Here is a 13,678-nt window from a genome sequence, read left to right as displayed (position 1 = left end):
AAATTCCTTATAGGCTAAAGGGACATCTTTTACCATCCCTTTGGCAGGCATTTTCTCTAGGAATCCCCAAGCACCACTGAAGGCATGTTTGAGACTGTGCCAGACAGGCCTCCTGCTGATAGACGGTCACAGGGCAGTCCACCAGGCAGGGGGTCAAAGTTTCTGCCCAATATGAAATGTCTGACCTGGATAGAAGGTGAAGGAAGGTGTGTGGTTCCTTTGAAAGATTTTGTTCAAAATTATCATTTCCTTCAGGCTCAGGCCTCCTCTAGTTTAACTAATAGGTGGAAAAGGTGATTTTCAGCCAGTAAGAGCAATTTTCTGCTACAACAACTGTTCTTTTCTGTTGCAAAACAGCATGAACAGTCTTGCTGAGGTTCCAGACATTGTTTTCATAGCCAAACAATAATGGTGACAAGAGAGAAGTTATCTGGTTTAAATACAGATGCTCTCATCTAATGGGAAAGTAGCCCCCATATCCAAAAGTAAGGGCTTAAGTGCCCTGAGAAACAATATGATTAATGTGTAAGCATTTTGCTTCCTGAAATGATGATAATAGTATTATAGATAATAGTTGCACAGTGGTGCCCCCTCAGTATAAGGGGCCTTTCAAAGACAGCAGGTGTGCTGGACAGACTGAGTAGGGCCATTTGCCTTTTTAAGATTTCTAACCAGAAGGAACAACTTATACACTTAATGCCCAAATAATGCCACAGGGCTTCTAGTAGTGTCCACTGCGTTTTATACAATATTATCAGCCAGATGCAGCTTTCAGGCTTTGTGGGACCATAAATGCCAAGTTCTTGTGACAGGTACAAATTCTAATTGAATTAGACACCAAGATGCATCAAGATCCCTCTCATCTTACCCCGTGTGAAACAGCCTTCTCCATCAGCAAGGACTAGAACCAGTTGACCAGCTGTAGGAGTTGCTGAGAAAGTGTGTCCATGATTGTGCTGGGCAGAGATGAATACACTGTATTTGCCCATGTATTTTTGTTTTGAACTCCCCCAGTACCTAACAAAATATCTTTTTCTCAGGAGCCTATACCATTTTTTTCTTCTCCTCATGCTAATATAAGGTCACAAGACTGAATCCACTATGTGCGCTGACTCCATTCTGTGCTTTCTGACTGCAGCAAATACAACTGCATGCTGAACAGAGAAAGGAGTGGAAAGAGAGCAACAGGACTGACACAGTGGTGCTGGAGGCCCCTCACTAGCAGCCTGCTCACCTAGGTTGTCATTGGGAACAGACAGGCATCCAAATAGACACAATAGCACGTAAGAACGGCCATACTGGGTCAGACCAAAAGTCCATCTAGCCCAGTATCCTGTCCTCCCACAGTGGCCAGTGCCAGGTGCCCCAGAGGGAAAGAACAGAACAGGTAATCATCAAGTGATCCATTCCCGGCTTCTGGAAACAGGCTAAGGACACCATCCCTGCCCATCCTGGCTAATAGCTATTGATAGACCTATCCTCCATGAATTTATCTAGTTCTTTTTGAACCCTGTTATAGTCTTGGCCTTCACAACATCCTCTGGCAAAGAGTTCCACAGGTTGACTGTGCGTTGTGAAGAAATACTTCCTTTTGTTTGTTTTAAACCTGCTGCCTATTAATTTCATTTGGTGACCCCTAGGTTCTCATGTTATGAGAAGGAGTAAACAACACCTCCATCGTTACTTTCTCCAATATGCCATATTGCATTTTCATTCTCTATCTTTTTCGGAAGAATATTTTCGGTATTGGGAAGAAAAACAGGACCCTCTTAGGTGAAAAGAATGGCTGTCTGATTAAGAGACAGAACTGGGGGTCAGGCAATCTGGGTTCTATCTTCATCCTCTGTGATCATGTGTAAGTCTATTCAGCAGTCTATGCCTTACTTTTCCCCACCTGTAAAACGGGGATGACAATACTTCTCTACCTCACAGAGAGATTTTAAGGCATATTTAATTAATGTCTGTAAAGTGTGTTGAAATCTTTTGGATGGGGGAGAAGCAAAAATATTTACTCAGAATATTAATGCATGTCACCTCTAGGGATTATCTCAGTCTACCTTATTCCCTAGGTGACAAACTGCCCATGAAGGACTGACTTCACCAAACCAATTTTCCTAGAAACCTCTATCATGTTGCGAAAGATGAATGGGAAGTGCTTGGTCCAACTATTTTAAAGCATCTGGCTCACTCACTGTCTTTTCTTCTTCACTAGGACCTAAACACACAACAATATGTATCTTTTTCCTGGGACTCTTAAATTTTCTCTCCTGGACTCACCTCCTCCAAAAGGTGCCCATATAACCCTGCGAATGGATTTCACCCAGTCCTCCATGTCATTCTGTGTGCTGGCCATAAGAAGGTATGTCTCATGATGAGCTGTCATCCGCTCTCGGTCTCCTCCTGCAAGAGAAGACAATCACATATAAACTCTATCCCTTCCAGCCCAGCCAAACTCCTGCCAGCCGCCTACCACCAAACTGACTGCTGGAAGCTGCAGCAATGTGTAAGGATCCAAGGGTGTGGGTCCTTGGTTTTAGCAGGCCTAGAACCCAGGAGTGTGAGAGGCTGAGGTCTCTTACCATTCCCTCACTGCCACCAAGGAAGACAGATGAAGCACCACCTCACTAATCTTGGATGGTCAGGCCCCACAGGGTCCTATCAGGACACCAAAGGCCTGGGGCACCTTCCTTAAGCAAGGAAGCGACCCAGATGGGTTGTCTGAGCAACTGTGCAGGATCCCTGTTGCTGGCTGCTACATTGGATCAGGCCCTTTACTTGTCTCCTATGATCTGCATCCAACCCTGTTCCTAGTTCCTGCTCTGCTCCTATCTCAATTCCAGTTCCTGCCTTGCCCCGCTCCAGGCCTGCTCCTTGCCACATCTCTGGTTCCTACTCCCATGCCTCATTCCTGACCATCGGCTCCAACTCTGACCCTTGGCTCATCTCCTGGCTCCAACTCCAGCTCTGACTGTTAGACAAGACCACCTATGTCCCGGTTCCTAATACAATGGTTTGAAGTATTCAGACATAGATACCATGGTCTAGCTATGAAAGGCAGGAATATTTATCATCAGTCAATAGCGTGAAAAGAAAATACTGAGAGTATAGTCACCAACTGATTAAAAAAAGCTATTGAGAGGAGCAGATATTTTATTAGAGAAAATGAATATTCATAACGTTTCATTTTTGATAATATTCTGAGTCACCAACCAAAAGCACAGGCACAAAACATGGACCTCCTAATTCCATACTGCCTTGCATCTTGTATGATTTATACAGCTATACAGTGAGCACATTCTACACACACTTTGCACAGATGGATAGGACAACAGAAGATGCAAGGCAGTGGAAAATCGGGCCCTTTAACTGTTCCCTACAGTTTCCATCCCTTTCCAGAGTTAGTAATTTGGCTATGTGACAAAAAATGCCTTCTTTTTGGCCAGTCCCAGGGTAGCTAAAGCGTGAGAAGGAACAGCTGTCATTCCTTCTCCTTCCCTCTCACTCACTCACAAACAGAGAGCATATGATGCGTCGAAGATACATTTCACTCTTTTAAAGTTGCAAAGGACTGGAATAAGAAGATGCATTTTTGACCCATTAAAATACAACATGAGAGGAGCACAAAAGTGCCATTCTAAGCCTGAAGCATTCATTACTGGTTTTGCCTGAAGGGCGATTTACAGCATATACAGCAATATTCTGCTCTGTCACCAATGCTCAGCCAGGAACAGCCCAGACACTGACTGCAAATGACAGCTGCTTCAATGTGTTCCCGGCTAGTGGAGAAAAAAAGTGAAAAGCACTACTAATCATTATTGCTGCTACCCACTTGATACTTTATCTCTGAGAATGGTGCCAGCGTCTAGTTTTTGACGTTGATTCTTATTTGGTTCGCCACTGTCAATCAAAGGATGTCAGTGCCTTATACTTATTACACAAGCAGACATTTAACTTGCAAATGCTAAAAGGCAAAACCAAAAACACAGAAACTGTGCATCAGTCTGCTAGAATGTTCCAAAATTCTACCTTTGCATCTGAACTCCCTTCAAGGGTACACGGTGTCCAGAGGCTGGAAACTGGATTCAAGGCCCCAGATTCAAGCCCACTTCTCTAGAGCCAAAATCAGGAGCCTCTCTTTTAATTTTTTGGATCTGATGCAAAGGTTTATAAGGTCTGTTCTCATTTTGGCCTTCCCAGAGGATTTGGACAAGACAGTAGAAATCTTTCAGGAACAGCTAGTATGTTCCATCATTCAAACGGCAGTAAATCTCATTGTATCAGCTTGTCCGTGATATTTACTTAAACTGTGGCTGAAATCTCATGAGAATTAGGCATCATTACATGCAACCCCAAATACCAGTCCTGAATCTCTCTAAGAACTGACCCCAGCCCCAACTGAGATTTAGAGCCGACCAGAACCACTTAGCCAAAATATACGGACTGGGTATTGAACATGGAATATATTATCTCTCTCCTAGATCTTTGTTACATGATTTAAACAAAAATAAACAACCCCACAAAAACACTGCATTGGGTTACTCTGCACCTCATTATTGCAATGTATTTATAGAGAGATTTTCCTCCTAAAGAATTTAAAGTATTTTACATTTCACCTAGCACTAAAATTCAGCCATTTCTGTATTGGAACACATCTTGTGTTTAACAATGCACTGCAAAAACTACACAACAGTTTAGGACAGGAATTGAAGTATGCAGCTGAAAGGAGAGGGAGAGGGTAGGAAATTTCTTGTACATAGGCAGAATATAATCACGTGAATGGAATTTGGACAGGAAAAAGGGCTGAAATACCTGAAGTTGCTGAAACCTTTTTATATCTATGTAAAATACAACGGAGTGTAACAAATATTTGAAGGAACACCATAAATGCGAACACACCCCAAATCCATATCTCCTTCCTCCAAAAGGTAACAGACAAACTTTAAACTACGTTCCGAGTATGGTGAAGACAATCAGCTCTCCAGAAGGAGAGCTGCAATAACCTTACAACTAGAAGCATTAGAACATGTGACTAACACAAAACCCTGCACATTTTGGAGGCTAATAGTGATTTCCTTGCAGTGATGACATTGTAAAGGTGTGGACAGCTGTCATGGCTGAAGGGTGGGCTCCTATTTGTGATCCATCAATCTTTTCAGTTTTCTTTTAATGGCCTATATATTCCACTATGGCAGATCATATGCCATTTAAAGAATAAATGATTTTATGTCAAATTAGAGGGTCTATACATTACAAACTGGATTAGTGCCAGAAGTCCAGATAGTTCATTTACACCATTCCAGAGTAGCACTCCAAACAACAGACTTGATTACATAACGATTTAGCTAACATTTAATCTGTGTTTAACTTCATAATGAAGGAAAGCATAAAATATCCTTGGTCAGATGCTCAGCTAGAGAAAATCAGCAAAGGAGCTCAAAGGAGTTTACACCAATTGAGGATATGTCCCCCTTGATGTTTGGTACATCCTTTGTGTGCTGCAATATTGGGCCTTTTATGCTTATCTTCCCTGTGAATAAATTATTATTTACATCATGCTACAAGTTGGCACGATGCTTCGAAAGAAGATATTCGCGAATACACTTGCGTTCATTTGTTTGATGTAGGACTGTAAATGCTGGTTTATGTAGGGATAATATTTAAAATACAGGTAAACCCTGATAATTTGAACAGCTCAGAAGATATATCTAAAATTCAGAAAATAAGAATTTCAGATCATAGGTATTTGGAGAAAGAAAATTATGGTTACATAGGACATTTCTAACTTTTCAATAATCCGATTTTATCCATATAAAGATTTTCAGAGTTGCTGAGCACCCATAGGTCCTAATTATTTCAAGAGAAGTTTTAGGTGATCAGCACCTCTGAAAATACCCAACAGTAGGCACCCCAATTTTGAAAATGTAACAGATCACTGAGGTTGCACATGCACCCTTAACTCTGCCACCTGTGCGCACAAATCATTATACGGTGTAATTACATGATCACATAGGGTCAGATTATGCCTTTACAGCACAAACTCTCACTGAGCTCACATTGGAAGCACAACAGTTGCACAATCATTTTAAAGGCTGCAGTTTATTCATCTCTCCCAGACTGGCAAACTGCAGGGCCTGGTGAAGGCAGGCAGGGTGTGCCCATTGTCCTGTCTCTCCTCCCTGGCAATTTGCACCTACCAGGGGAGGGAGCAAAACTCTGTGCTTGCCTGACTACAGAGACTGGCCCTTGCCCACAAAGTTGAAAGCTGCAGCTTGCACAACCATCATACACATCCTACTTCTTCACAGCCCTGGGCCAGGACCAGGGCTAGTCTGGCCATACTGTTTCTTAAAGATATACTGTTATCATCATGCCTTTTGCAACCCTTAGTATTCTCTTTTTTAGATCGAATCAGAGTCAGATTTATTAAAGGAATCGAGAATTTCAACTTGGAACGGAAAAAGTGAAGTTGCCCCACCCCGTGTTCAGTCCTGTATCTCGGACAGGTCAGATTCCCTCCCCTCTCTTTCCATTAGCAATGACTTATGGGTTCTCCCTCCTGGCCCATTCACTGGCTCTGTAAACAGTAAATACAGAATGCTACTTCTTGATAAAGGCTGTCTGTGACCACTCGAACCCATGCTGGGTACAGCTTTATGCAGTGAGCCAGCGCTGCTTGGATCTGAGCTAGGCAGAATATTTTAGGAACTTCTGCCAGCTAACAGGAAAACAAAACACATGCACATAATTAAAATCAGGAGAGAGATGATTCCTGGAGGGACAGGAAATGCGATAGCCTTTTTTTGCTTATTCCACATTGCACTGTACCCTTTGAAAAAGATGAAGAGGTGCTTACTGAAATTAATGGGTGGTTGACTCCTGAAATACCAACCTAAACAGCTTTCCTGCATTTTCCCCACTATCAAGTAAACATGGGAAGTACATAAAATTCTTATGCAACAAAGTAAACCAGGACTTTATCAGATAATACATTCTTGTTTGTTGTACTCTCTCTTTGTCCCTCTCCCACCCAGAAATGAGCAAACTTTCAGGGGACCAGGCCTTGTTTATGCTCTATTAGAACTTTATCACCTTTCCTCTACTCAAAGTGCTTATCAAGCTGAATTCACATTGAAAAACACCCTCAGTTTTCTGCTTATTAGCATCTTGGATTTACTGCTAACTGTAGTTCTTTGCTTCTTGCAAATGGAATGCACGGGGATTAATCTCCACCATTTTCTTAAAAGAGAATTTTCCCCCAGGAGAAACATCAAAACTAGGATTAACATGACTTTTTTTTTTTAAACTGAAAACAACATGGCCAACCTCAAAAATATATTCCATATTCTAATATAAAAATGTTGGAGCCATTTGTAAGCTGAAATTATTTCCTATTTTCTGTGCATTTCTTTCAGTTCAAAGCCCAAAGCACAGGTTTGAAAATGGAGACGTTAGAGACAGCTGAGAATTAAGGGAGATACAGCTGGATTCTGTGCAAACCCTTCACTCATTTTAGACTACTTATCACCACATTTTAGGTTTCCGAAGAAAATACTGAATAATAATTGTAGTCTTTTAATGTTTCTCTTATGAGCGTCTATACACTGAATTTTGTCCATATAGAGGCATTCATATGGGAGCTGCTGGGTGCTCAGCAATTTTGAAAATCAAGCCACTTATTTAGATGCCTAACTTTAGACACTCATTTTTAAAAAATCTTGCCTTTACAGACTTTTCCTCCTATTTTTATTTTAATTTTTGGCCTTGAAATCCCATCTTTCTTTCAATTAGCTTTGGCCTTAATGTGCCTTGGGACTTTCTTCCAGGTAAGGCTCAGCACTTCTCTACTTATGTGTTGATTAATGCCCATCTTTTCTTCCTCATTTCCTTCCAGATCACCTGAAGTCTGCTGGTTCATCCACACTCCACCATAGAAGGAGTGCCTAGTTTTGTACCAATCTTTCTTTATAGAAGATGCTGCTCAATGCAAATAGCTAGATGGTCAACAGATTCTATGCATCTCCCTGTTGGTAATTTGTTTAGCTCTTCTGAGTCTGAGCCTTTTGAAAATGTCACCTGTGGAAAATGTGTCTCATTTTCTTCTCTTTGTTCCGTATGGTAGCCGCTTCCTTACTTTATACAGGATGTCAAGATAACTGTTGTTTACCAGTTCAGGTCTCTGATTAACTTTTCTCAATACCAAAATAACTGATAGCCATGGCAGGCTTCACATGTGCTGCAAATGAGCTTCCCAGAAAAATGAAGTGTTTCATCTCCTACTTCTCTGGAAATGCAAGCATCTGTTTCTTTCTTCCTTTTCTCTTTGTCCTTCATCAGCTTTGATTTTACAGCATTTACATTCACACTTATTGTTCTGGACCACGAATCACCTCTTTATGTTATAGCGGTTACTAAATTAGAGTACAAGATTGCCTCTGCAAAGTCAAGACAAATGATCTCTTCCCCTTTATTCTAATGGAGTTCCAAGATTTTTTAAAATAATCCTATGCACTTCTTAGCACCAGCACAAAGCAGAGGTGACACTTACATGACCTCAGCACTGATTTCACATCAATCTACCTTAGTTTAAGCACAGCAACTTGACATGCCACACTGATTATGTACTAATGAAAACCAGTTCAGCCAGCAAGTCAGGTGACCCGTTTAGGAGGGTCTCATCAACACTGTGAATTTTAGCCATGTTGTGACATGGGAATTGCCAGACTGAATCAAGCCCAAGATCCATTTGTCCTGTACCCTGTCTGTGACAGTGCTGCTTTAGAGGAAGGTGTTTTTAAAAAAACCTCCTAAGCAGGCAGATGTGGGATTATCTGTTCCCAACATTAGGTCTCATCTTGATCTCCAATAGTTAGAGATCGGCTCAAGTCCTATAGTATTAATTATCCCAGCTGCAGTGAAGACAAAGTCTAAATTAAAGACCTTTCTTTAGAGCAGGCTAGGCCGAGCCATTCAGATGTGTCTCAGATAACCATGGCTGAAAGAACAGAGAGAGACAGCTACTCGAAGTTTATGGTGTTTTTGAATCACTTGACTGACAGCCAAAGACAGACAGTCCTTGCGGTACGATTTTAAAGTGTTTGGAGGGAGGTGGAAATGAGACTCAATTTTTGCACAGGAGTTGTGATTGAGCTGTGTGATTTTACTGGGACTATTCATTCCGGTATGCTTGGCTACTACTTTTGCTGTTTTGCCCATCTTTGATCCAAGCAATGTCAGGAATCGTGTGCATGCTGTAAATTAAAGGAGACTGCAAAAATAGATCTATCCTCAGTTTGCATCCACTCACCCAAGAATCAATCCATTCCGGAAGCCCAAACCCTTCTTGCCTACTCAGAGTTGGAACAAATGAAAACCGCAAGTAAAATACATATGTGGAGAGCTGTGAATTAACAGATGCCCTGGCACAACTGCTGAGATTGACCTTATTTATTTTTTCATTACTTCTCATGAGAAACAGACCTGCTCAGTGTAACACTCTGTGCAGTAACAGTAGTTTTAATTTGCCCTACCACTTCCCTTTATCTCTGTGCTTGTAGTCAGATTCATAGATATTTAGGTCAGAAGGGACTATTATGATCATCTAGTCCTCTAGTCTAGTCCCTCCCCTACAGCACATTTTTTCCCTAAGTACATTAAATTTTAAATATTTTTATACGTAGCCTAATACTATCCCAAGATTTCCTTTCACTTGACTAATTACCACTGCAAAAGTGATTTGTCGTCCTGTTGAGAATAGCCCACATTAATTGAATTGTCTCAACCCCCCACTTGGTAAGGCAACTCCAGTCTTTTCGTGTACTGTTATATATATCTTCCTACTGTATTTTCCACTCCATGCATCTGATGAAGTGGGTTTTAGCCCACAAAAGCTTATGCCCAAATAAATTTGTTAGTCTCTAAGGCGCCACAAGTACTCCTCGTTATTTTTGATCTTGTATCTTGTAAACCTCTACTAACTTGTCTACTTATTAGTAGAAAAATACAGAGAAAGTCTTACTGTAGCAATCGGGGACTCTGCTCCAGTTGACAGATAAACAGAGGGAAGAAATAGTTCACCATTTGTATAAATTCTACAGGATGTGCAAGGGTTTCTGTAGTTGTGTTTCAGCAATGTGTCAGGAGTAAGCGGATGCTGTGAAAAAGTGGAGCGGTGAAGGCAGAAAGATACTGACAAAGCAAAGAGACAGTCCTGGAGCAACCTGGGGAGGTGACAATGGATCAGACAGCCTGGGAAGAGCTGAGAAAACAAAAGCTGGAGAGAATTGGAGAACAAGAGATAGCATTGGAGGGGCCTGGGATTTGAGATAAAATATCAGAGGCACCAGAGAGGCAAGGAAAACAGAAAAACAGCAAACAAAACTGCCTGCAGGAATTAAGGGCTCAATCCTGCAAACTGCAGAGCAACTCCTGGAGGTGCTAAGTGTCTTTATCTCTTACTGATTTCAGAGGGAATTGAGAACACTCATTACCAGTACTGTCAACCTCAAGCATTCAAAACTTCAGAGTCAAGGGAAGAATCGGAAATTCTGCTCTGCTACAGCCACTGAACTTTTCAGGTCAAGCTACAACCACCTACATCTCTCCCCCTTAAGTTTGTAAATGTTCCTCAATAATAACTGAAAACAAGGGACTATTTACTAACATTTCTACACTTATAGGTGTGGGGGGCGGTGGGGAGGAGACAGTAAGCAAGATACCAAGAATCTAAGGTGTATGTGGAGCAAACTTTACTACGGACAATATTTTGTATATCTTTGTGACTACATTATGCAAACGGATACTGTAGTGGTAGGCATCTTTGAATTCTGTTCAATCGACAAATCCATCTAGAGAGCGCCAGATGCTATAAAGCATCAATAATTATTGTTACTATTTCATTTCTAAGCATTTTCAAAAGTTGTGCCACAAAATGAGTAAATATTCCTTGTTATTTATTCTTTTCCAAGTCTCAGCTGGTATCAGATCCTGCTGCTAGTATTCAGTCTTGCCAGCTATTATTCAGCATTTGTCTCTCTAGCAAAAAGAATATCAGAGAGTAGGGGTGCATGAATGAAAGTCACAGCTGTGCTTTCTGAATACTGTCTTACCAGTGCTGGTGACTCTGAACATAATATTGACAATTGGGTTTTGGACAGTCTGCTATTCCGAGTTCCATTAAACTGAATTACCTCTAAATCTTTGATGACAGGTAAGAGATTGGGCTGAGACAGGTACACAAATTATAACTTCAGTTATTTTCATCAGAATCACCATGTAATTTACTCGACTCCTGTTGGGTTCTCAGTGCATTTTGTCAGTCACAAGGCAATAAGCAAGTAGAGACAGCCAATGTATAAGCCAATCTAACTTAAACCTTGTGTATTACTAACATCACTGCCAGCAAGAACACTGGTTTCAATAGACACAGTTTCTAAACAATTTACTGTTTTACCCAGTCACTGTGTCAGCTACACATTTTCTTTGGATGCAGCACTAATAAACCTTATAGAACAAGAGTAATTAAAAAATATTGTAACTGTGGTAAAGGCACAGATATTTAAAGACCTGCAGTTTTACTACGACAAATGTTTACTGTTCAGATTCATAGCATCCCAGCTGTTCTTTTGTATTAGTAATCCTGAGCAACAGTCCTCTGCATTAGAGATGCTGTAATTTCATGTGAGCACTGGCTTTATAACCCACGGAGTAGTCCAGCGAAAGTGCCTAAATGACAAAAGCCTCATAAAAGCAGTTCATTCCCGACTGGGCATTGCACTCCATCACAAGTGGCCATTCACAGCCTGCTTGGGAAATAGCTGTATTCTCTAAATAGGAGAGGGAATTTTAAGCATGCATGAAGTTGTGAAATGACTGCCATTAGACCCCTCAGACTAAGGTATGATTCAGGAATCATTTGGAAAGGATCTGTAACACATGGTGAATAACCTATGCTGGTAGCCTCCTACTTCGGTACAACAGTTATAGCTGCAGCCCTGAATCCCCATAATGAATGATAGATTAAGATAATAATAACAAGGCTTTAATTATAAGGCAGCACAGCCACATATCAAGATGCTCAGGGTACTGCATAAGCAGTTAAGGCAAGCCATTAACAATGGGTAAATAAAAACGCTGGAACTGTGTAAATAAATCAGAACTAGTAGGGTTGGGGCAGGGGGTTGGGGTGCGGGAGAGGGTTTAGGGTGCAGAGTCCCGGCAGCGTTTACTGTGGCTCCCGAGAAGCGGCCACCAGGTCCCTGCAGCCCCTAGATGCATGGGTGGCCAGAGAGGTTCTGCATGCTGCCCCTACCCTCAGAGCCGGCTCCGCAGCTCCCATTGGCCAGGACCCAGGACCAATGGGAGCTGTGGGGGCAGCGCCTGCAGGTGCAAGTGCAGTGCGTGGAGCCTCCCCGGCCACCCATGCATCGAGGGGCTGTAGGGACCTGCAGCCAGAACCATCCCTTGGATAGGGTGAAGATTGCCCCACACTTTGGGGGGCCCCGCGCTTTGATAAAATCAGGACTATTCCGATATTTAGCACTTTGTCCCGCATCCTGACCGATGTACGGTCAGGATGCCATTTGTCCCAGTATTCAGATGAGGAGGTGGGTGGGGAGGCAAGGCAGGTGGGAGAGTGGGGTAAGGAAGCGAACGGCAGGAAGGCAGGCAAGCGGGGAGCAGAGCAGTGATCGGGCACATGGCGGGGGGGTGCGCCGATGGACAGTGAGGAGACTAGCGGGGAGGTGAGTGATGGGTGAGTGGGATGAGGAGGCGAATGGCAGGCGGGCAGGTGGACAGCAAGGAGGAGAGTGGGAGGTGGGCGGACATGAGGCGGCAAGCAGTGGACGGATGTCAAGGAGACTAGTGGGGACGCGAGCTACGGGCAGGCAGGTGAGGAGGCGAACAGCAGGTGGGTGGGTGGCCGGCTGGCGAAGAAGTGAGCAGCAGGTGGGAGGTGAGAAGGCAAGCAGCGGACAAGTGGGCAGGTGTGCCGGGTGGATGGCAAGGAGACTAGCGGGGAGGCTGATTTGTCCTGGGTCTCGCACTCCATTACGGACAGCCCTGCCTGCGGCCATTTCTGTAAGCCATGCAGAGCTAGGGCAGGCAGGGAGCCTGCCTTAGTCCCAGGCCCCTGCTGCACCGCCAACCGGACTTTTAACGGCCTAGTCAGCAGTGCCGACTGGAGCCACCAGGGTCCCTTTTCGACTGGGCGTTCCAGTCGAAAACTGGACACCTGGCAACCCTACCTGTTCTATATAGACTCTTCCTTGTTTCTCTGCTCTTCAGTGGGACCCTGCTATTGTCACTACAGTTGCCTCAGTCCTATCTTTTTCTCTCCTAGTGCCATTCCCAAACATAGAAACTTCCTCTTCCAACTCTACGTATCTCTTTTACTTAAAGGGACAAGACCCAAACCATTCTATTTACTATTTTGATAGCAGCATATATTGAAAGGCCATCACTCCATATGTCCCTCATTACAGGTCTATATTTAACAAGCCCATAGGGCAATGGCACACATCATTGCTTTTCTGGTTAATCAGTGTCAAACAAGGCTCAGAGGAATTCTTGTTTGTCACTTTGAAAAACTCTTCCTGGGAGGCTGAAAACTTTGACTAGTGTTGTGCAAAGGCTTGTAATGTGAAACCTGGTTCTATGTAATTGAATTTCATAGTTCTGC

The 13,678-nt window shown here is 42.8% G+C and overlaps 1 protein-coding gene across 8 annotated transcripts in view; it reads right to left on the bottom strand.

Annotated features, from left to right (window-relative positions):
* Window positions 1–13,678, bottom strand: part of ARHGAP24 (Rho GTPase activating protein 24) — a 336,201-nt gene that overhangs the window by 47,825 nt on the left and 274,698 nt on the right. For all 8 annotated transcript variants that reach the window (XM_073340570.2, XM_073340577.2, XM_073340568.2 and 5 more), the window contains one exon: window positions 2,278–2,400. In XM_073340570.2, the coding sequence (XP_073196671.2) occupies window positions 2,278–2,400 (123 nt within the window). The remainder of the gene's footprint in view (window positions 1–2,277; window positions 2,401–13,678) is intronic.

The sequence above is a fragment of the Lepidochelys kempii genome, chromosome 4 (assembly GCF_965140285.1).
Source record: "Lepidochelys kempii isolate rLepKem1 chromosome 4, rLepKem1.hap1, whole genome shotgun sequence".
Lineage (NCBI taxonomy): Eukaryota > Metazoa > Chordata > Testudines > Cheloniidae > Lepidochelys > Lepidochelys kempii.
This window is presented reverse-complemented; position numbering and strand designations above follow the sequence as displayed.